This window comes from Dermacentor andersoni, chromosome 3, assembly GCF_023375885.2.
Source record: "Dermacentor andersoni chromosome 3, qqDerAnde1_hic_scaffold, whole genome shotgun sequence".
Lineage (NCBI taxonomy): Eukaryota > Metazoa > Arthropoda > Arachnida > Ixodida > Ixodidae > Dermacentor > Dermacentor andersoni.
Genome location: NC_092816.1, coordinates 49,822,658 through 49,846,831, shown reverse-complemented (window position 1 = coordinate 49,846,831; position 24,174 = coordinate 49,822,658). Strand labels below are relative to the sequence as shown.

The following is a 24,174-nucleotide window of genomic DNA, read 5'->3' as shown; positions in this document are numbered from 1 at the left end:
GTGGCTATGGTGTTGGGCTGCTAAGCACGAGGTCGCGGGATCGAATCCCGGCCACGGCGGCCGCATTTCGATGGGGGCGAAATGCGAAAACACCCGTGTACTTCGATTTAGGTGCACGTTAATGATCCCCAGGTGATCGAAATTTCTGGAGTCCTCCACTGCGGCGTACCTCATAATCAGAAAGTGGTTTTGGCACGTTAAACCCCATAATTCAAAAACTGAGCTGGATGCTTGTTACAGAGAAGGAGGGAAGGCTCGCCTACTGTCGATCCTGCCGTGAAACAATTCCATTCAGGCTTCGTCACGAGGTGGGTGACAGATGGATAACAAAGAAGCGCGCTTCGGCCGGCCCTGCTTTCGTTTTCTAGTTGGCCAACTACGCGGTGCATGCATACTGCGCGGACTTCATGAGAGGGAATGTGCTGTTGTTTAGACATTATGGCGCTGCGTCTAAGCGGAAGTATGTTGCACACACTTGCCTGGCAGGATAAGCGTCGCAGTATGACGAAGGCCATGGCCTGGAAGATCGCGCAGGCGAGCGTGATGACGATGCCCGATATGGAGGTGCCCACGTCGGGCGTCAGCAGCAAGGTGGGCAGGAAGGCCACCAGGATGCCGCCCAACACCAGCAGGCCAGCCGTCATCTCGCGGGGCCCGCAGCGCTCCTCCAGTATGGCGCAGCCTGGGTGCAAGTCACGCCGCGATTATCGCATGACACGCCATCTTGCGGATGACTCTGGAACGATGTGGTCTCAGAGTCGGATGCCTTACTATGGCCTTAGTGGGCTCGTATATAGGAGATGAGAGAAATATCTGCTAAACATGGGTGGCCTCAACTGGTCATTGTAGACATTACAACGTAATGAGGCGCGAAATAACGTGAAGGCCACGGACAGGAAATAGCGTCACTCGCAACTGTACGTTTAATCATAGGAAAGATATTTATTAGGAAAGTCCCAGCGTGCGCAAATACATTTGTGCACCCCAATTAGGCAACGAAGATGGAATGGTGAAAATGCATGCTCATTAGAGAGGTTTAGTTTAGGGGACGCAAGCGGCTTGCATACGTAAGAACTAGGGGCGATGGTACTGCGCATGCGCAGATCGCTACGTCTGTGTCTGCGCATGCGCAGAACTGTTGCCCCTAGTTCTTGCGTACGCAAGCCGCTTGCGAGTCCTAAACTAAAACTCTCCATTGCTGTGCAGAGTCACGGACGTATATGTGTCGCTTGTACAAATGTCGTGTGTGTGTGTGTGTTTTTTTTTAAATATAATATACATATTCCTCCGCCAACTCACCTGCCGGGGCATCTGCTTCTGCCAAGTATGCGGACGTTAAGAGAGACTTGGGCTCACACATGCAGGAACCACAGTGCCTAGGCAAATGTGCAGCAATCTTATTCTTAACAGAAAGCTCGTATTCTCTTTCCTTTTTCATCATAACGCAGCGAATAAATTTCTTGCGAGTGACGCTCTTTCCCGATGATATGACGTGTACGTGGTTTATTGGCTGAAAGGCCAGGTCTGGCCAAAGAGCGGCAACCATGCGAACCTCGCATGTGCAGAAATTACCGAAGATTGCCGCGAAGACGGGCATGGTGTTGATGAGGAGCGAGAACTCGGCCAGGGGCAGCGTGGAGCTGCCCAGCGTGAAGGTGAGCGCTCTAAGCGCGAGCACCACGGAGACGGCGGCGAGGCCTATGCGGTTTCCCTTGTCGGCCAGCAGCTGCGGCCGGAACAGGGCGATCACGGGAAGCAGGTAGAGCACCGAGCAGACGCACCGCAGTCCGGACACCGCCAGCGGAGGTATCACCTGCGGTCACGTGAAGGACGCATCCCACGGTGTTATACCAACGGTTGCGAATAGGTGTTCTGTGTGCGAATTTCCAATTCCAGACTGCATGGCACACATCTGCCAGCGCAGCGACATATGCTCACAATCTAAGTTGCGGACCCAGCGACCATGATGGCGCTGGAAAGGAGATCAGCGGCGATGAACGGAGGAATGCACCAGCATGCGGAACATTCATGCGATCGTTCGTTCACTTTCTTGATATAAAATCTTTAGCAATGAATCAAGTCTAGTCCGAACCACGTTAAAATGCGGTGGTAGATGACTCTAATCAAAAGAAAACGAAAAATAGGGAGAAAACCTGCAAGAGGGTAGAGTGTAGTCTTTGAATGTCTGGCTCCAAGGTACCTTATTTTCGCTTATGTTTGCGATCAAGCAGTAGCAACAACAAGCAGTCTCCAAAATACCTATATATACACAGCATAAATCTGTTTTGTATATAAAACTGCCTTCTCTCCTTGCGACGCTTCTCGTCGTTCCTTCACTCACAAACTGTCTTGCGTTTTCGCAAGGTATCGTCACATTCGTCGTGCCTTTCTCCAAGCTTCTTTTTTTTTTGTTCGCGCGGCTTCATCTGCGCGGTCGGGCTTCCAGCCAGCGAATGTGCGTTTCTCGCGCGCCGCAGGAAGCTCACCTCGACGAGTCCGATGAGCAGCCCTCCGACGCTGATGGCGAGTCCCGTGCCCAGGGCAGCCGTGATGCCGGCTGCCTCGCGCCAGGCTGCCTGGGCGAGCATGTGGACGCTGCTGTGACGCCGCAAGTACGGCAGCCCGTCGGAGCCCTTGCCCGATCCGCCATTGGGATCCTTGATCGGTTCGGCATTGGTGCCTGCACAAAAGAAATGAGTAACCGTCAAACGCTGTTTATAACGAACTGCACCCTGTTTCACATGTAGCAAAGGCTATATAGAGAGAGTCTGCTCTTGCTGCTCGCATTAGAGAAGAGAGAAATAACAAAGAAGTTCGTCAAATATATCTAAAAAAAACGGAATTCAATGAAACATTAAGTGTCGCACTTTTATGGCGGCAAGCTATGACGTCATTATTAGACGAAATGCGTTGCAGATATGGACCCCCCTAACACGTAACAGCGACCACAGGGAAAACTACTAGCACTCGTCACGAAAACGTGTAGTGCGTCGCGCACTGGAAGCACGAAGGCGCAAAAAATAATCCGTAATTTACTGTGACTGCTTTCGTCTACAAGTCTCAGTTGTAACATACGAAGTAGTTATTCCGTAGAAAGCGCCGCAGATTAATTAAAGAACAACACTGCATTGTGAAACGCGGAGCGTGACTCCCATGGCCACGCTATTCGCGAAGCTTCTGCAGCTATGTGGCCACTATGTGTAAACGGAGTATATGAAGTTCGTGCGATAAAAAAAAAGCTTAGTATATGAATTAATTCGATATATCCTAACCCAGATGCATAACGAAAGCTTATTGACTTTTTTGCGATGAGTTAGTTGTGCGCGTTGGAAGAAAGTTGAACTCGACAACGCTGACGATAATGAAAACGTGTTTATTCACACGTAAGGGCAAATCTCGAAAGGACTCTTAGTCCGGGGCTCCTTTTCGGCGATGGCCCGGGCCCGCCGGATCAGTGCCGGGCGGACCTCGGAGGTGCCGTCGCGAAGGGCGCCTTCCCACTGCTCTGCGGTCAATTTTGTTAGCGCGGAAGTTGCCGGCGTGATCCGGAAAAGGTGAGGGGATGGCTGCGTTGATGGGGCACGTGAAACCCCTTGTAGCGTAATCAGCACTACACATGGAGCGCGCCGAAACCCATTCTTCGAAGATTTGCTACGCACGTTTTCAAGCGCGCACGTTCGTCGGTTCAAATCTGGCGCCACATTGATGGCATGCCGCGACATGCAGCCCCTAAAGTGGGCATGCTGTGGGGAACCAGCGCTGGAGTTTTCACGTATCACGTAGTATCACGATGCCTGCAGCGCCGCCCTGGCGTTCAGAACGTGCACAATGCAGCCGCTCCCGCGGACGAAAATTGCTACTGGTAGTGGCGTTGCGTGCCCTGAAAGTCGAAGGAAAACAAAGGGACGCCGACGATACTGTTGCGTATACAAGTGCCACAACTACGTCGGGATGAGGGAGGATGTATCCTTCTGCGTCTTTCCATCTAAACCCTACGAACAAGAACGGAGGCGGCGTTGGATCCAAGCAGTCAGGCGTGCGGAGTAAGATCCCGTCTTGTCGCCCTGTCAAGCGGTGTCGGGCTGGTTTCTAAATCGAATTTCGCGTGTGTGCTTGGTTTATTCGATAGTGAAGACGGTCAGCCATGGCAGACAGTACCAAACAGCAGAATCTGCAGTCGGCATTTCGTCGGAAACAAAATGAGCAATAGGATGCACCATCCGGCCATATGTACCAACCATATTTCCTTCGCAATACCACCGCCAAGCCCCTTCCAACGCCACCGCACCAAGCTAACGATAGGAAAGTAAATATTATCCATTCATTGCCAAGAATTATGTAGGAGGGAAGCTTCCTTGTAATACGAGTTGTGTGCGCATACTGCCGGCGCGTGCGCGACTAAGCCGCATATGTGTTTTTAAAAATGAGCATGCGGATGAGGACTCGGCGCTGAGATGCATCCGGTAACTTTATGTAACTAGTGCTAAATGTAGCCAGCGTTTTTACGGATCCAGCAGCAGAGCACTCAAACCTTTGCTTGCGCGAGTCAGCTGATGCGATAAAGCTTTCTTCTCCATTGACTGCTGTGGCGAAGTAACATCAGAATTTTTTATGTCTAGCCAGAGAAATATGGAATGTCTTCAGGCCAACTAATACTTCCGAAACCATAGTGCAGCACGACCTTAGCCATAGCTGCTAGATTTGCGAGGCAGGCTGCCACGCAAGCATGGCATCGGTACACGGCGCAACCGTTAAAGAAACACGCTTGCTCGCCGCGACACACTGTGAAAAATATATAAAGCTTAAAAAGCTTCTTTCGTCATTTCTTCACTTGATGGCGCTAGCTTCTTTACGAAAACTGTCCACTTGAAGCGGCGCGAAAGCGGAAACGTACGAACTATAATACGGCCGCGCACGTGTGTGTCGTCTGGTCGAGCAACTGGAATATGCCGCGTTTCGTCACCAGGGCGGCGTGACACGCACTCTTTTCGACGCGCCGCCTGGTTCCCCATGCAACAGTGCCGCCCGCTTGGCGCTCTTGATTGCCGATTTTGAAACTTTCGGCAGCGGTGGCGGCGGTTCGTTCGTGCTGTTCGCTGTTAGAGTTGTCGGACGATCCCACCGCTGTTACCAGTTGTTGGAGTTGTCGGACGATCTCGCCGCTGCCACCATTTGAAGGAGTTGAAGGTCGTAGAGAGGAACTTGGGAGGAACTAGGCGTACAGGGTTTATTTACAGTATTTATGTTTTAAACAAGATACATTGGACAGTCTAGCGTGACTGCCAAATGGCGCCCGCAAGACGATGCATACAGCAAACGAGCACATAGCTCACGAGTACATTTCGAGCACGACAACGAGCGCAACTTAGCAGCCGACAACAGCCGCTTATAACCATTCCGTTCGACGTCATCGTAAAAAGTCCTCGTGGTCGCCTTTGAGAGAAGGGGGTAGGGGTTTTACACACACACATGCCGCACAGGTTTCAGTGCTCTCTTCGAGGGCAGACGACCTTTGCAGCGCAGTCGTCGTGGCATCCATTGTCCTGCGTCCCCGTAGTCAGATGGTCACGCCCGACCCCAGCCGGCGCCTCTAAATTCCAGAGCGGACCTCGCACAGCGGCCTCCGCCGCCGCACATTGTCTGGTGTCTCGAAAAGCGCATGGGGAGGTTCCGCCAATTACCTCCCCTCGAGAACTCCCCTGAACTGACCCCTCGCCGCGTGGCTGCCGGTTATCCGCAGTTCTCTGAAGTGCGGATAACCGCACTTCAGATCGAAACACGTGCAGCGAGCTGAAATAACTTGCACGTTGCCACCTTGGCAGGCCATTTCTAACAGCTTGCTTAAAGTTGAAGGGTTCCTACTTTGCTGAAAATCGTGTTGCACGATTTGAATGGCACGAACGTCAGGTAATGTTTCGGATTGTCGCTTTCATGAAGCGGAGCCTGTTTCAGAGTGCAAGTGTTTTCTTTTTTAGGCTTTTTAGCATTTCCTCCCCTTTTGCCCCTTTGCAACTTATATGGTGCTGGCTTTCGGGCCACGACGGAAGCTGTGCAATTCCGTTACTGACTCGATATGCGGTGGTGATATTATGTCCCGCTTAAATTTTAATATGCCTTGCCGTTCGAAAAAAGAAAGGAAAAGTAAGGCCCACGAGAAGTGGAGACTCGTTACGAAAAATATTAAAAAGAAATGAATGAGCGAAGCGTAAAATCACGTATTGAGTGCACAGCCTGGAATTGACACGTGTAGGGCGTTATCGCTCACCAAAAGCAAATAGAATGCGCTTACATTTAGATTGTTCGCTATAACCTGATAACTTTTTCCTTTCTTTCGGTCTTTCACTATCTCTTCTTAGTTTCCTTTGTTCTCGCTACTACTCTTCCTCTTTCTTCGTTTATTTTTTCACTTTGTTTCTCTCTTTCTTTCTCATTTTAAGTTGGCACTTTCCACAAACTCTTTGCAGCCGATGGCAGATGCCGAACCTCCGGCGTCATCATCCGGCGGGATGATTCGTTGTGCGTCGCATTAACCCTTTAACCGACAAGTCAACGCTGTTGCAATGGGTTCGGAACACATAAACGAAGCGCGGAAACATATTTGACGCTGTAGGCATGCAAGTACACATATTTGTGCACTGGGTCATGTATTTACAAGACAAGTGGCAATGAATGTGCGCGCAAGGCTCGCTGGCCCGTATACAACTTACTACAGAGAATCAAGGAAACTGCAAAAAGAAAAAAAAGAAACGTGTTTTATGCAGAAGTTAGGTTTCATAGGCTCCGACATTCACTGATAAACCGAGAATGAGGTGGCAGGGACACCGCTGTCAAACTATGTAGGGTGTCTCAGCCGTCATGGATCGTCCTGCGCCAGCAAGAACAAGTGCATCTTGTATAAGATGCACACGTCGTTCGCAGTTCAGTTGACAAGCCGTCAGTAATTTTCTAGTCTAGGACATACAATCAGTTAACTAAGATCACTTTTCTAACTGTTGTTCTAATTGTCGAGATATCAATGAAAATCTCGCAGGAAATCATAAGTTACGTCGAAAGGAGGAGTTTCCAATAATGTACATATCGCGCATATATTTTTTGCTTTTGACGAATAGAGAACAGTTAGCAAAAAAAAAAAGAATACCACGTCACTGCGCACTAAGGTTTCTGCAGAAGAATTAGCACGCATAGGATATTAGTGCCATCAAACAGTCTCAGCGGGAAAGCAAGATGTTCATCTCAGGCTCGCCGCCTCAGGGCAGCGTACGTGTTTCCGTGACGCTTAAGCGCAATAGTCAGATCTCTTGGCACGTCGTGTAAAAAACACACTCTTAGACAAAAATACACACTTTGGCGTGTACATCTGCCACACAACGATAATCGGCATCTGCCTTGCTTGGGTTTCCTTTCTTGAAAACGCCGCGCCCGCTACTTTCCTGTCGCGAATGCTATGTCATGCTGATAACGCGCATGCCGTTAGCTACTGGGAAGTACCGGGCTCACAGCGTTAAAGGGTGTAATCTTGTTTTAGAGTGCAACCGGGCTGTTATCGTCGCTGATCGGCCGAGTAGCAGATGAACAGCTTGCTTTCCCACTGAACACGCGTTGCGTGTCTGGCCGGAAACATCCCCGTTTCGACACCTCTTACGATTCTCTACAACTCCCCAAGTGTCACCTTGACAACGAGCAGAACTATAAAAAGTTAGTTAATTATTTTTAAATAAACAATCGCATGTTAGGAAATAATGAAGATACCGCCGGTTTCTGAACAAGGCTCTGAGCAGCAAACATTTGGTCTTATTGACGTAAATGATCCGAGTTTTTGTAAAGCTTGGTGCATGATATAGCTTGGACACCCTGTATATATGTGCGCTAGCCAGTTGCGTTCAATACTTGTCGTGCCGTCATGGCGGAAGCGACCTTTTCGTTTCGGGGAGATACGAAGGGCACGTGGCAAGTGCACGTACGTCCTTGTGGGCGCAGCCTGCATTAAGCTTTGAGATTGTTTTCGCGTTATAGCTCGCGAAAAAAGAAAAATGTCCCGAGTCCGCGCTATAGAATTTATTGCCCTGCCGACCGCCAATATCTGTCGACGACTGCGCCGAAGCACTTCGTAAGCGACATAAATGTCCACGCGACACGAGTACGCCTGTAGACCCGAGACTACGCGTTTCACGTTTCTTACGTGCATTTGACATCTAAGTGGTCTGAGCCTCTTTCAGTGGGCATTATAATGACTGTCGTGCATTTATGTGTGGTTATATTTGTGTTCGCCACTTGGCCGCACTCCGAATCGGCCTTTATAAGAAATTCGTGGGCATTTGCTTCTTCAACCCAAACTGTTTATTTTCGATGTCGCGTGGTTTAAGATGTTTCTTTTTGTATAATGTACTGACGGCTTGTTTTTTTCTTTCTTTTTCGAATTATATTCCTTCAATTGGCAAATTAATATATCGTTCGACAGTCAGTATGTTTCAAATTTTCCTTTGAAATGGTTCCGAAGTCGTTTCGAAGAGCATTTGAGGAAAGTAAAGCAACATGAACCAATGAGAAAAAGAAAAGAAGAGAAAAGATATTTGCGCAGTAATTCTAATCTTGTCAGTTTAATGATTATAGAATAGCACTGCAGTTCTTGGCGAATCGCAGAGAAATTACTGAGTGTGTTGCTGCACACAAGTGGCATTCGGTACGAGAATGCAGGTGGCACGTTTCTTTCTTTCTTATTTTTACTTAAATCTGGGTCGCAAGTGCGACGTGTTGCCCCGTAAAGCTCTACCAGGTCGATCCGCCATGCTCGTCGCATGTATACGCGTTTCTCTGTTGTCTACTTTTTTTTCGTATGTCCATGTTGTTTTTGTTTAATTTCGCACGTCTCTTTTTCTTGTTGGCGTTTTTTTTTTTTTTTCATCACGGAAGTTCGGCATTTTTTACTGCAGACGCCCGCAGCTGGCATTTGTTGCCCTAAAATGGTGCACAGCTCGGACAGCGAGTCGGCGTGCCGTATAGCTGTGGACCAACTGCGCACCGCGACAAATTGCGGCAGCTGCGAAGGAAACGCACGGGCGTAATCGTGCCACTGAGTGCGGCGAATTACAGCGCGTGTACCATAGAGATATTCGTACCCAGAACATGGCAATCGGGAAAATACATTATGTCCTTTTAAAACGCTCTCATCACGAGACGCGAAGACACTGACTGAAAACGTCAGTAATAGAATTAGACCGGAGGCCATTCTGTTTAAATAAATTACTGGGACTGCGTCCAACAAAAGGCATGAAAAAATATACCCGTTTAATAAATTCTAGCATGTTCGCTTTCTTTCTTTGAACAGTGGCATAGTTCGGTGCCGGCAACGTGTGTGTACATACACCGTAGGATCTTTTTTGAGGAAATCATGTTCGTATAAGCGCCTTAGCTCTACCGTCATTTTGTGCTTTACATGTTAAGTGGTAGCCCTATTTTTCTCGGACGGCTGTTATGAGAGATTTAAATGTGCAAGCATTTCTATGCCTGCCCAACGAGGAGGCCCGTCCGTCCGTCCGTCACGTAAGGCGATTACTTTAAACACAGGACTCGCGCGACCGCGCCGTACGCAGCTGCCGCCGGAGTACGGCTAATCACGGTTGATAACATACACTTTTAGCCTGTCCGCAATTCCAGAAAACGAGAGCGGTTTGGGCGGATTGCCGGATTTGCGGGGGCGTAAACGTGAGAGGCCAGAGCGGTGCAGCCGCCTGGTGGCGTAGAGTTCAACCAGACAAACACAGAGCTAAAACTGCAGTAACCCATTATATCCTGCTTCGCTGCTGATGCAAATTTTTGGCAGCGGCGTAATTGTGAACAAGATTACGCCGCTGTCGAAAATTTGCACCAGCAGCTATAAGCAGAATATAGTGATTAGCTTTGTGTTTATGTGGTTGAGCTTTGCGCCGCTAGCTGGCGCCACCAATCTCCGGCAAACCGCCCGCGCGTGCTTGCCGGAGTACCGGTCGCGCTAAAATTCTCTAATGATTCGACGCGGATGGATAAGAGCGACAACGGCTTACATTGATCGGAACGTCATCAGCACCACCTGGCGCAGCCGCCTGCGGTAGTTTTGCGTGCGTCACCGAATCACCTTGCGCTGCCGTCCGCAGCAGTTGGTGTCGCCGCAGCGCTGTCGTTTATACGGGTCGGATCAAGTGTCAGAATATTGGTAATGACACCAGGCTGTGTGGAGACGAGCAAGTGGGGCAATGCTTACGCATACTTCGACAACTTCCAGACGAGTTTCTGCGTAATTTCTTTTTGTGGTAATATTCTGTTGTTTAGAATCGTGTAGTATTCGAGTATATGTTATATATACGTACGGTGTGCTGTTGTAAGTAACGTAGATCTTTTAAGAATCACCCGCGCCAGACAACATAATTGAAGTCCTCGAGCTGAATTACTCAAAGCGGCAGACATTACTTGCTTAAGAAACGAAATGAATAATCAACTAATAATAGAAAAAAAGCTTATTAAATATCTGGCTAATTACCTTACGGCACCAATTTCAGCTTACGAATTGTAATCGGTGGGCATGTAAGGCATCTCCACTTCTAACGAATTATCTGGATCGTATCGCGGATTCGTGATATGCACGCCGTCGAACTGGCCTTAAAAATTCACTGTTGCTGAACTTTTTTTAAATAGAACGTCTCTGAAGCACCAACTGGGACGCCAGCGCACTTCGTCGCACAGTTTGGAAAATGATATATTAAGGCGTAAGCCTTTAGTGGCTCATGAGTGTCCGGGCGCAGTCCGAGGTGGACGCAGGAAAGCGGTGATCACAGGCGAGGGGTGTAAGGAAAGGAGGCGCCACCGGCGAGGGTAGAAATAGAGAGGAGGCGCCATGCCAGTAGCGCTGCGCGAGTGGGAGAGCGCGGACATGCGCGTTGGGGTGCGCGCGCATTGGCGACAAACCTTGCAGCCGCATGGCTGTGATTGCATACCATGCTCGCGGCCACGGCGGCGTCCGTTCGCAGAGCAGTTCAGGCAACAGAGGCAGTCATAGATAGGCTTTCGCCTATCGCAGTTTAGCTCAGCAAAATGCCCATAGATTGTTTTCGAAGCGGCATGAGTTCCATGAATACGGCGAGAAATGAGGGCTGGCATGTCGACAGGGGCGCCACAGGGCGGACATGAAGAACAAATGGAGCTTGTAGCTCATAACTGCTGTGGCAGTAAAAAAAAAAAAGTCCCTTCATATCAACTGTATTGCCGTAAATTTGGGCAGCTGGGAAACAGCTGGTCTGTGTACCGGGTGAGTTTTTGAAACATGTGTCATGCTCAGAAACAGGCGATACCTAAAAAAAAGAAAGAATTTAGTGTAGTCTGTAAAAGAAAAGCAGAAAAAGATGGAAAGGAATGTTCCCGGTATATATTTGGTTTAAGTAATGAGTCTTGCTTGCAGAACTGCTATATTGGAGACTGTCGAATTTCAGCATAGTGACTATATTTATCTCGTCATTGGCTGTATTAACAGCTCATCATCTTGACTAGGTCGCTGTCTAATTGGCTGAGAGCGTATTCATTGTCCTCTCGAATTGGTGCTAGAGTCAAAACTGAAAGCAGTGGTGTCCGCCGGAGTGGGAGAGGGGGGGGGGGTGGGGGGTGGAGGGTTAGTATTTTGTAAGCGTCCGCCTGTGGACATGACCATCTCGACTGCTGCTGAATAAGTGCTGATTGGCTGGGCAGGGCTACGAGCGAGCGCGAGGCAGGCGCCCGCAGCCTGTCTCCCCGCTCGCACCCCAGCCCAGCCAGTCGACGGCGGCCAAAATGGTCAGTGCACTAAGTGGTCACTTATAACCTCCCCTCAGTATAGCACACCAGGTATAACACCGACAAGAAATAATACGATGAGCCTCGATCCATGACAAGGTATGGTGCTTAACAACTCGAATGGGGCAAGATTTAAAAAAAAATAGCAGGCGCGATGGTTAAGTTCGCTTCAAAACGAACTGGCCTCTGGAGTAAAGAATGAGAAGTGTGCTTTGCGTGGAATGACCAGTCAATAAACGACACTAGCCCGTCTTCGTTGCGCGAGTGGTGCATGGCTCAAGTTATTACTGATAACGATAAAATTAAATGCATATATTAATACAGTAACTGTCGAAATTTATTTGTAGCGTTATTTCCGAATGTGTGTTTTTTTTTTTGTATCTTGCCGAAGATACGTTCGTCACGTCGAAGAGCTGCATTGAAGCCACGCATGCAAAATCTATTAGCAAAAAGAAAAAAAAAAGAATATACAGGATGAAACCAAAAATAACACAATAGATCTGTTGGTCGACCTCTGCGTGCCACCGCAAGTTTTTGAGTCGTAGCGCGATAACTTTCTGTCGCGACGCGCGTCCGTGAACTTGCCTTCGGCAGCCAGCTTGGCCGCGGCCACTTCGACGCTGACGTCATCGCCTGCCTTGCTGTCCCCAGCTGTCATGGCGGTGCCGATCGCAGCTGTCGTCAGGCGTCCGCTCCGCCGGTGTCATTCAGGGTCCTGCGTGAACGACCGGTGTGTGACGCAGCAACATTTTTTGACATTTGCCTCCCGCGCGTTCGCGAGTGCCGCTTCCCTGAATATCTCTCCGCGTCCACTCGCCTCCGTCGGAGTCAAGAGCCGAGACCGGTGGCGGAAACGTATACACTCTCTGACGTCGTTTGCGAACCGAGCCATATTTCCTCAGCTTTCGTACTCCCCCCCCTTTTTTTTATAATGAAATAGCATTTCTCACGCGAACGTCAACGCGGTTTCCTGAATCTGGCTTTCTGGCCTGGAAGCTCTACCGGCGTGCGTTGTAGGTACTTTGTCGAAAAATAGCAAGTTTAGCTCCGTAGGCAGTCTCATACAATTTGTGTATGAGGTAAACTTTTTTTTAATAAGTGCAATAACATTTTCTTGCGTGAATAAAATCTTTCCTGAATAAAAAAGTGTTTGTACCTCAAGGGTCCCGGTGGGACATTACACTAGACCCAATTTGACTAACTACCTGATCTCGAAGCCGCATCAACGTAGACTGGCAACTGAAATCTCCAGCTATGACAAGGGCGCTTTGTCAGTACTTAAACATTGCAGTGCAGTGTCAGCAAATAATAAAAAAACAAACATCAGTAAAGGTTGTGTTATAAACCCACTATTTAATAAGCATAGCACCACAAAATCCCTCTAAAGGGCCGCTTAACGGTAGCACCAGATAATATGAAGCACTTCTTCCCTCTCTCCCTCCATCCCGCTCTCTCTCTTTGGTGCCATAACCTGACACCACGAAGCTCAATGTATCATTTGAGTTGGATACGTCAAATTCCAGATTCATACGCGATAAGCCTAACGCAAAGCCCATGGTAGCGTTTTTGATTCGCTGAAGCTAGATTTCGATTGTAGATACTGCAGCAATTCCATTTACGTTTAATTAATTACTATAGAGATAAGTTTTTACTGAAGCAACATTGCATATTTCTTTTTGTACGAATACACTTTCCATAGCAAGAAGTAAGGGTCAACAAGTTCATATAATTCTCCTCGATGCGGAAATTCTTCGCGCTTTCCCTCAGACTTGTTCCCACCGCAAGAACCTCGCGATGTAATAACTGACCACGTGTTCACATAAGGATTACAAAACTTGAAATTTAGAAGACATATGCATGATACGTTAGCGTATACAGTGCCCCGTAGGCGCTGTCGTGAGCTGTGTAATTTGCGGAGCACCACAATTGGCCTAAACGCCGTAAAAATTTTAGCACAACAAACACACACACAAAAAAAAGACACGAATCGCGTCACAAGGCACCATTACGCTGAAACGCTATCTCATTCTCGCAGATAGTCACGAGGCATGACTTCTGCGAAATTTTCAAAACGTTCTTTTTGTCTCTACTTTTCCGTTTGGTGCTCGCACCGATAGCAGCAGCTGCTATGTTCCGCGTACGATCCCAGCAGTCGTTTCGACAGCGCCCTTGAAAGTGCTGCTTCGCTTTCACTCCACATACCTAACGCGATCGCAGCGCTCAAGCCAAACACTTGTGCTGTCTATGTATTCCGTTGTCCCTAGCGTCGATGTAGCGTTCATTGCAGTTGACGTTGAGTCACAACCCGCGACGCTGCTCAGATGACAATGCATCTATTCTGATCCATCTGCCGCTAATGAATCCAAGCAGAGCCACTAGGGAGATCATCATCATCATCATCGTCATAATCATCATCATCACCACCACCACCACACACATCTAATGCACGCGAGCAGATGCTTATAACGCTAATGCGTCCAAACAATTCCACCAATGCTCATGTGGTACCAAAGCATCACAACTGAGCCAAAAAATAACGCACCTCTACGGTTTGCCGCACATTGAGGCTATCACGTTCTGTGGTTTTGGCTTACTAAACAAGCGAAATCAAATTAGGTTAAACTTGTTGGCAAGCCGTCGCGGTTCTGCAGGTACCAGTTACCGCACCGGTACCGGTCGTGGACAGTATGTCCATTTCGCGTATACACGACAACAACAACGACCACAGTTGTACACGGTTGCAGTACGTGGCAGTGACGGAATCGGTAATACAGTTCAGAGCTCCACTCTTTCGGAAGATGACGTTAGAGGTGTAAACTGTGTCGAAAACGCAAGGACTGTGAGGGAGGTAGAGGAAGGGTGGGGTGTTATTTTCACAACATACATGAACTAAACTGCAGATAACCTACCAAGTGTCATTCATTCATTCATTCATTCATTCATTCATTCATTCATTCATTCATTCATTCATTCATTCATTCAGTGTGAACACCCCAATGGCCCTCATTGGAGCTTATTGCGAAGAAGGAGGGCGTAACCATCATGATCATCATAATCATCATCGTCACCATATTTTTGTGTCCACTGCGCCAGGACAAAGGCCACGCCTCTCGCAGCGATCTCCAATTAACCGTGTCTTGCTCTAGCTGATTCCAACTTGCGCCTGCGAATCTCCTGATTTGATAATACGTGCCCCGACGAAATAACTTACCAGCCTCATATAATCAATAATAACAAAAGAAAAAGGCAAGAAGATTACAGGATGTAAGTGCTTTGCATCCTATATTACAGCTGTGTTAGTAAACTGCGCTTTTGTGGTAGCTCAGTGGCCGCTCTTGCAGTGGAAGCAGTTTTACAGTAAGCCAGAAAGAGACACAAAGACGGTAAACTGACGGCAATGCCGTTATCAAGTTCCCACAGTAGTTGGCCTTGACGTCATTATATTTTCACAGTGCGCACTCGAGCCTTTTCAATTGTTTGTTCGTAAAGTCGAAATATAGATTTCATTTGAAAGAAACAAAAGATAAAACTAAGCATGTTTCGAAAGCTCTTCCCGAGTCAGAACCACGAGAAGTGCGAGAATATACCCCCCCCCCCTTTCTTCTTGCCGCCACATTAGTGAAAATAATGCTTCGAAAGGTTACTTTAATAGTCTAAACTGACTTACTTTTGCTTTAGGGCGTCCCTTTATACCTAAAATTCAGAGTCACTGCTCGGGCGTCTTTCGCGTTCTGCCATTTGTTCTGCCCGCATCGAAATACAGCCGTCGCGGTTGGGAACCAAACCCGGGAACTGTCGTGCGCAGTAGCTTAGCGTCACCACCACAAAACATCAGCTCTGCTTTCTGTGGCAATACAGACAAAGCAACGGGGCGGAGCTTTCGCACACACGTCACTGCGACAAGTAGTGCGGAAAAGCTAGACGTTGCTTCATCTTTCGTATTTTTTTGTTTTTCTTTAAAGCAGATTCTGAATTTGCGTAGCTTGCAACTTGTGACGGTTTCGCATTTGCCAAAACTTTGAAGAACAAAGTAAAGGAACAAAATTCTAATTTGACACTTGGCGGTGTATTTTTTGGTATTGCTTTAGATATAAGTGCTGCGTAATCTGTTTATGTTTTCTAGTTCCCAGGATAAAAGAAAGCGAAAGAGTACGTGGGACTAATTGCAGGAGCAGCTGTCAAACTTGCGCTTTGCTTCCATACAGCTTTCCCTTCAAACTGCCATGGAAGGTTGTCCGCAAGTTTAATTAGATCAGCACCTCGCATAGACAGAAGAAAATAATTCCTTGTGGTTTGAATAGTGACCTCACGTGGGTAGACTGAAGCATCGCACATTTGAAGAGAGAGCGCAGGTGACATTTAACACGGTTATGTTTTTTTCTTCTTATTTTTAATGTAAGGCCATTTCTCCGCGAGAGTGCCGACCTTCCCCGATGAACTCAGTCGTAGCCGGAATTCCTTCTGTCATGTCTCGGAAGCTGGTTAGCAGTATACATTGACGACGTAAAGCAAAGCAGCCCGTCAACACAGAGCACCATAAAAGCTGAGTCAGGTTCGATCAGTGAATGACACTGTGTATGGCAGCAGCAATATTTTTCAAGCAAACATGAAAAACTCGGGAAACACGCTTATGAACTCGTCTGATTCCGTGTATCTCCAGTTACACAGGCGTTCTCTCAAGCATTGGAGAACGCAAGCGTTGAGTTAAGTGCCACGTTGCCAGCAGTTCTTTGCGGGGAGAGTGTTCTTTCTCCAGCTTCAAAGCGGTTCCTGTTGTTTTCACAGGGATTAATACCGACTCTGGAGTCGTGGTAGCACAGAATGACACCGCTGGCTGCGATGTTGGTGGATCTAGGCACTCATTCCAGTGGGTGGCTCTCTGCCTTCGTCACGTTTAACGGAAACAGCGGGGCGGTAAACATTGACTCATACGCTCGAACGAAATCGGGAATGTTGCCAACCTTTGTATCGCCGGCTTCTCCGCAAACAACTTTCTCAAGGGTCATAGGATGATACCGAAAGGCGACACGAAAGAAACGTTCTGTCAATAAAGCTTCTTACGCAAACGTTCTTAGACAGCCAACATGAAAGTAAATAAAGAAAAACAAAAAAGAACGAGACAGCAGCCAAGCGGCGAGCTCTGCATGCTGTTCACGCGACTAGACTCAAGTGGATCGATCGAGTCAATCCGAAAATGCGAAATAATTTGTTTTCACGACGGCGCTGCACTGCATAGGACCTTCGTCAGGGAGCGCGTGCAACGAAATTAGTGCACAGACAGAAACGCGCAGGCAGATAAAACGATGAAAGCCCCCTACCTCGATGCAAGCTCGATTCCTCCGCCCAGCACAGCTTTGCAGGAAGGGGAACGCATATACACAGACGCGTCGTTCGAGCCCGAACCCCATTAAATCATGCCACGACAGCGGCTCTGCCGGCTGCGTTGTACAGGTATGGAGTGCCAAGCTGTGGAACATGCGGCACAAGAAAAAAAAAAAAAAAAAGAAACCTCTAAAAAAAAAATGAAGGTGCGTAAGCCGGGACTCTCAGCTTTCGATTCCTCTTGCGCGTGGCGTCAGGGCGGCGGGCGCCCATGCAGTGAGTTCGAGGTGAAGAGCTGTCGAATCTGTGCCACGTTAGAATAGCTATTCCAGCAGCTAGCTGGTCGGTTTACCGTTAAAAAGTACCTTTCTTGTTTAAAATATGGGGTTTTACGGAGCCAAAAGCACGATCTGATTATGAGGCACGCCGTAGGGGGGTGCTCCGGAATAATTTGGACCACCTTGAGTTCTTTAACGTGCGCCTAAATACAAGTACACGGGAATTTTCGCATTTCGCCCCCATCGAAATGCGGCGGCCGTGTGGCCGGGATTCGATGCCGCGACCTCGTGCTTAGCAGCCCATTACGACAGCCACCAAGCAACCGCGGCGGGTCTTTTAGAAAGTGTTGTGACCAGCTCCTGCTTTATTTATTTATTTATTTATTTATTTATTTATTTATTTATTTATATATATGTGTTGTACAAAGCAGTTTTCTGTTGGAGCTACGGTGGAGTTCCAAGAGCTCCTATTGGGGCTGGACACAAAGCTCGCACTCTTTTTCCAATGAATGTGGTGTTATATGCCACGTTTCTGTCATCATTGCCCCCTACAAAGCTCAAAGGGCATTTAAAATGAGTGGGAATTAAATAAACTTCTTCACATTAATTTCTGGCCGCGGAAAGCACACATTTGTGCGAGAAACAATGGAATGATAATTCAGTAAATTAATTAGTATTGCAATTATTTGGCTAGTAAATGGTTTGCTGAACTATCCACAACAGGGGAAGACCGCCTCTAGCGTATCAGAAGCGCTACTGTAGGCTTTGCGTTAGGTTTCTAGCGCTTCAATCATTTTTATTTTTGCGGAAAGAAAGGGAGCGTCCCAGGTTCGAAATAACCATTACTCATAAAGTGGTGCCACAAATGGCGTTTAGCAATGATCTGTAACATTAAGACGTATGACGTTATCTCAACACGGCCGTGATCATTGGCAGATTTGTCGTGTGCCAATGCAGGGTGCAAACCTCGTCATATAAACAGCGAAAAGTCGTTCCAAATTTACGCTCGAAGCTAACGAGTTAAGTGACCTTGCTCATTTAACAGCGCTGACCTCCATTCGCTTAAGGCGACGTTACTAACAAGGAGCAAAGCGGCAAGAACCAGCATCGTGGAACCTGTGGCAAAACTTTATAAAGACTTGAGAGCGACCATTTTTCAAGCTTAAAGCTTCGAACCCCGAGGTAAGAGGAAGCTCCCAAATTGCGAAAGAAGTGCGTGACCTCGTGTCTAAAATAGTGGGCAGGGTTTGGCTTTGTTATACATACACTCACTGTTGAAATTCGCTTGCAAGCCTTCGCGGATTGCGGAAAAGCGAGATTTGCGTTGGACCAGAAATTATGGGCTGTTGATCGCGAGTTGGACGAAGGCAAGGTTGTACGCAGACTGAAAGAAGTAAAAAAAAAAAAAAAAAAAAACGAAAGAGAGGCAATACCCCGGACATGAAAAAAAAAAGAGTCTATTCGATCAGCTTTGCAGCCAGGCCTTCCAAGAACGATGCGAATGAACGAACATATCTGCTCTCCCAACTACCGTCCCTATAGCTGTCCTTGCAGCCAGACATAGTGAAAGCTTTCGACGCGTCAGGGGGCGCGAAATATTTTTACGTTAGCCACCGTATTACGGACACTAAGGCGCTGCGCCATACAGCGGCAGAACGTCAACCTTTTTACTAGATCGAAGCATGTAGAATGCTCACACAAGGACGACAGAAAAAAATAAAGGAAATAAGAAACAACCTCGAACTGTTGGCCTCACAAAAGTGAGATTAAACTGTTACCCGCGCGTCTGTGCAATGTAAATATACGCACAGCGGACTGACTATGTCGTGACAGTCAGACGGCAGGCTTCAAGATTTAGCGTCAAAGCCTGTGACACGCCCAAACAATCCGAGCGCACGCATAGCCGACTGCCTGTGTCGTGACAGCCAGTCGATCAGATGGCACGTTTTCAAGATTTAACGTCAAATCTCAAGATACAATGAAAAAATTACCGACGATTACGTTACTTCCTAATGCGAAATTTGAGCGCAGCAAATAAGCTGTTTCACCTTTTCGATAGATTGAGGCAAAGAAATCGAGCAACACATGTATGCGCTATCACAGAATTTTTTTGTTTATTTTTCACACGTATTCCTTTAACAAAGACTCCACTAACAGTTCTTGACAGTCATGAAGGAAGCTTTGTGGTCGGAGAAATAGACTGATATATGTTCGACTTGGTACACCAATGCTTGATTCTCAAAGACGAGATCTATACAAGTGCCTCGCGAGGTTGTCACAGCCGTGGGACGCGTTACGAGCGAGAGGAACGGGATGTTCTCCCGCATAAGTGTTAGGAAATTGCTGTTTGTCTTTATGTCAACATTAAAGTCCCCCACTACTAACATCGGTGTGGATCGATGGACGGTTAATGCGAGTTGCAGGAAGTGCACGACGTCCCACCGATCTGGCTCTCTGATTGCCACCGCACAGGGGTTGCATTGGAGGAGGAGCGAAGAAAGGAATTAAGTTCGAGCCGGCGCTTTGACAACCGGAGACTCGCAGGAAGAGGGGGGAGGGGGGCGGCGTGTACACCCAGCGGCAAACGATGGGGGCAGAAGCGCGCGCAGCAAGCGGACAACACGATAAAGGGAGGAGGGAAGAGATAGCAGCGACTGACTGATGCCGCTGACGCCGATAGTGAGTCAACCCCAGCTGCGGAGTTTGTTTCAGGGACAACGCCGCCGATGCCGACACAAACAATATGATACCCTCGCTTCCGCAGCGCTAAGAACCAGGTCTAGCCGTGGGAAGGTGGTCACGTATTCGTCGACGTGCCGGGGCCTACGTGAAATAACCGGCGCGTCGGCAACTGAAGAGCACCCTATCCGCCACACAAGAACAGGGGGGGGGACACCCTTTCCTCCTCTTTCTGCATGGCGGCGACGGTGTTCTATGCAGTCACGTTATCTTGACTCTCTAGCGGCGTCAGCGGCATCCAGCGGTATCAGTCGGTCGCTGCTAGCGCTGGGGGGATGAAAGGGGGGCGGAGCTGGTTACGAGGCCGACGACAACGCCGACGACGACGCGAAACCCAGGAACGGACGCCAAAGAGCTGCGCTCTAAAACTAAATTTCAGAATAGCTACATTGCGAGGCTGCAGATCCGCCTGCAGTCAACAACGCCCTCCTCTTCATCTTTCCCCAGAAGATTTATTATTATGGCGATAGCAAATATATGGACACTCCAGGCGCACACCTGTTGCACGTTAAAGAGTAACAGTAAAAACGTCTTTATTGAAGGGATGGCCTCAAGGCCTGCGAGAGGTGGAAACCAAGGTTGTTAAAATTGATTCGAAGCTGGCCGTCCACTGCAGCGTCTCTCGTTGCCTCTGCCTCGCTTTGGAAAAATCAATCAATCAATCAATCAATCAATCAATCAATCAATCAATCAATCAATCAATCAATCAATCAATCAATCAATCAATCAATCAATCAATCAATCGCGCTTATTACAAAATCACTAAACGAGCATCACGTTCCCCTCTTTTTTTTGCAGTGTACCGTGAAATGAGCGGACGACTGGACGTTGTTAGTAGAGACTGCATTGTGACCACTAAAGCCCGAACACACAAGCGTCGAAGTGACAGACTGCGTTCGTTCCTTTGTCATATGAGTGCAATGACTATTTCGCAACGTCTTCTTTCATTTCGCGCATTCTTTTTGGGTCCTTGAGGCGTTTAGTCCGCTTCTCCTTGTGTTTCATTTGCCGTATTTACGCTGACGGAACCGTACGATATCTCGCGCTCCGGTCGAAGCGGCTGATATCTCGTCGATTCCGAGCGTCAGCACTTGAGCGCACGGGTCGTGCGAGCGGTTAGCCGCATGCCTCTATACGCGTATCATCACGAGGGCTTCTTATCGTGCAGCTGATAAACGAGCTCTCGGAAAAGGGGGCAACCGCCGAGTTGACGTCAAGCGTGGGCCGAAATACGACCGGCGCAGCGGCCGTGTCACTAGTTGAGGAAGCTCCGGCACGGGCTGGAATAGCACGCGGTTCTCTCGACTCGGGTTTCCTTGGCGCGGCGTGATGTTTTCGACCATTTTGAGACGACCGGCTCAACATTACGGGTTGGCGTGGCGACAAAAAGTACGCAATATTGTAGAATTGCACGCGCGATCTCTGCGGCGGGGCTAAGCGGCCTCAGCCAGAATTGTTGAGATGGTCTGCGCTGCGACTTCCTCCGCTTCGCTGACGGGGCACGTAATTGTTTTTACCCTTGCTCACGCAGCGCGCACGCTGAGAAGCGTCCGACCTCAACAACCCACAAGGCCGGCATACATTTAGCAAATGCAGTAAAGTCTCGTTACGACGATATCTCCTTTTACAGAGCAGCTGTGTGCCTCTACCCTCCAAGAAAATTTTGATGTCGTAAGCAAAAAAAAAAAAAAAAAACTTCCCCATACGTGGACGGATCCCGAAGATAGTGCAATGCCGGGCCGACCCGCGGCGGAGGTGTAGTTCGCCATTAAGGGGCCCAAATACACAGCTTCGCTGGTCATCCGTCTTCACAGAGTGGAAGGGCACTGAGTTTTTTGAGGTAGGGGGGGGGGGGGGCGGTCAACCGGGAGACCGTCCGGTTTGCTACCCTACAGAGGACTTAGAAAGGAACAGAAAGAGGGAAAGAGTGAACACCGCGCGCACTCGGGCGGCGCCTCCTAATCAGCACAGGGCCGGCGCACTTCGATCCGGGACGTCACGCTACCTTGTCCGACTGCCGTAGAATGCGATGGGGACGAGCGAGCTGCGGTGATTTCGACGTCACCGCGCTTTCGTCGCGCCGAGCTTGGCGACAGAAATTGTGATCCAAGTAGCACGACGTCGTAAAGCATAAGCAGAGCGCACATGCCCGTGATATAGGAGGCGTTGACTGAGGGCGATGCCTAAATATAAGTAATGATGCTATGCGGTTGGTGCAAGGTTAGGGTAGGTTAGATTAGGTTAAAAGCAAGTTGGGGATAATTCGGTTAGAACAAAATATTACTGAAGCTCGCGGATTGGGTGCACCAATTGTGAAGGTCTAAACCAGACTCGTAATTCCCGGCGAGTGTAGGTTTCGATTGGCAAACGACTGTACGGCTGAAAAGACAAGCCTTGCACGGCATGTGGCAGCTTCGCCGCGCGGCACCTGTGCGTGCGTGCGTGCGTGTGTGTGTGTGTGTGTGTGCGTGCGTGTGTGTGTGCGTGTGTGTGTGCGTGTGTGTGTGTGTGTGTGTTTGTGCGTGCGTACGTGCGTGTGTGTGAAAACATTTATTGTAATGAGGTGCGGAGGCTCGACTTCTTAAGCCGCCAAGGCGGGCCGCTCCCACGTTGGCACTGTCAGGCCAAGCCTTTCAGCGACATCATGGGCCCTCTGGACGGCTGTTAGTTGGTCCTGGAACAATGAGCTTTGAATCCTTTTCTCCCACTGTGTCCATTCTTCAACGAGGTTGGGGAGAGTCGCGGGACACCCCGCCAGCATATGTCTGATTCCAATGATGCCATTACAATCGTTGCAGTCCATCTTAATCTCCCTCTCTGGATATATTTTATTAATGGTGTACGGTGTGGGATATGTACCCGTTTGCAATAAGCGCAGTGAGACTGCCTGAACCCTGTTAAATTTTGAATGTGGCAATGGGAATTGTCTGCGTCCTAAATAGTAATGTTTGGTAACGTCATTGTATGTCAATAAATGATCTCTAGATTCCCTGGCTTGATGGTGAACGGCTCGGTTGTGACTGTCACGGTTAGCAAGTCCTCGTGGCAAGTCATGAGCAACCTCATTGAGGTTTACCCGAGTCTCGTCCACTTTCCCCATATGCGCAGGAAACCGTCGGATTTCAGTTCTCATAATCCCAGTGTTTTCAAAAAGTTTAGCTGCAACTCCAGCTACGTAGCCTTTATCAAAACACCTTACAGCGGATCGTGCACCCAGCTACTTCCGGCAGGGGGCGTGCACTCAATCAGTGCGCCTAGCATGATCCAAATACAAGTACGAAAAATAATGCGCGAGTCCCACGTACTGCGAGAATCCGAGAGGACGCGCCGTCTTCGTGAGCCAGCCAAAGCAAAGTGGACGCATCGTACGGCAACAGACGCGCTGCAGACTTCAGTGACGAACGCGTCCCTCAGCCACCACGGAGCAGCTTGCAGAGAAAGCGCAACGTTTATTCAGCATCCGAACGTGTTGAACCACAAGACGCGGTCCTGTTCACAATCCTGTCACAAGACGCGACGTGCTCGACCTTGCCGAAGAAATGCGCCGGAGCGCCACACTACGATGAGAGACGCACTGCGAGTTCTGACGATCAACGCGTCCCCTATAGTTTCAGTCTTCATTGTCAACTGCACGATGGAAATGTTCAGTTTCGATAAGTAAATTGGTGCTATGCGACGCAACTAACGCGCCAGTCGTTCCTGAACTCTGTCTTGCACGAGGGATGTTTTTAAGGGTGTCTTTTTTTTTTCTTTTTTCGCCTTCTCAGGCATGCGTCCACGGCCTAATGGTTACAGCGTTGAACTCCTATGCTGCAAGAAACGGGTATGCAATGGGAAAAATCACACACACACACACACACACACACACACACACACACACACACACACACACACACACACACACACACACACACACACACACACACACACACACACGTATATATATATATATATATATATATATATATATATATATATATATATATGTATATATATATATATATATATATATATATATATATATATATATATATATATA

The 24,174-nt window shown here is 48.4% G+C and overlaps 1 protein-coding gene across 3 annotated transcripts in view; it reads right to left on the bottom strand.

The window, feature by feature from the left end:
- LOC126520673 (solute carrier family 35 member G1-like) overlaps positions 1-24,174 on the bottom strand; it is a 68,143-nt gene that overhangs the window by 3,365 nt on the left and 40,604 nt on the right. For 2 of the 3 annotated variants that reach the window (XM_055063832.2, XM_055063835.2), the window contains exons 2-5: positions 12,382-12,511; positions 2,487-2,680; positions 1,573-1,813; positions 480-682 (exon numbers count right to left, since the gene is read on the bottom strand). In XM_055063832.2, the coding sequence (XP_054919807.1) occupies positions 480-682; positions 1,573-1,813; positions 2,487-2,680; positions 12,382-12,454 (711 nt within the window). In that variant the 5' untranslated portion in view covers positions 12,455-12,511. The remainder of the gene's footprint in view (positions 1-479; positions 683-1,572; positions 1,814-2,486; positions 2,681-12,381; positions 12,512-24,174) is intronic. The other variant, XM_055063840.2, reaches the window with a different exon arrangement.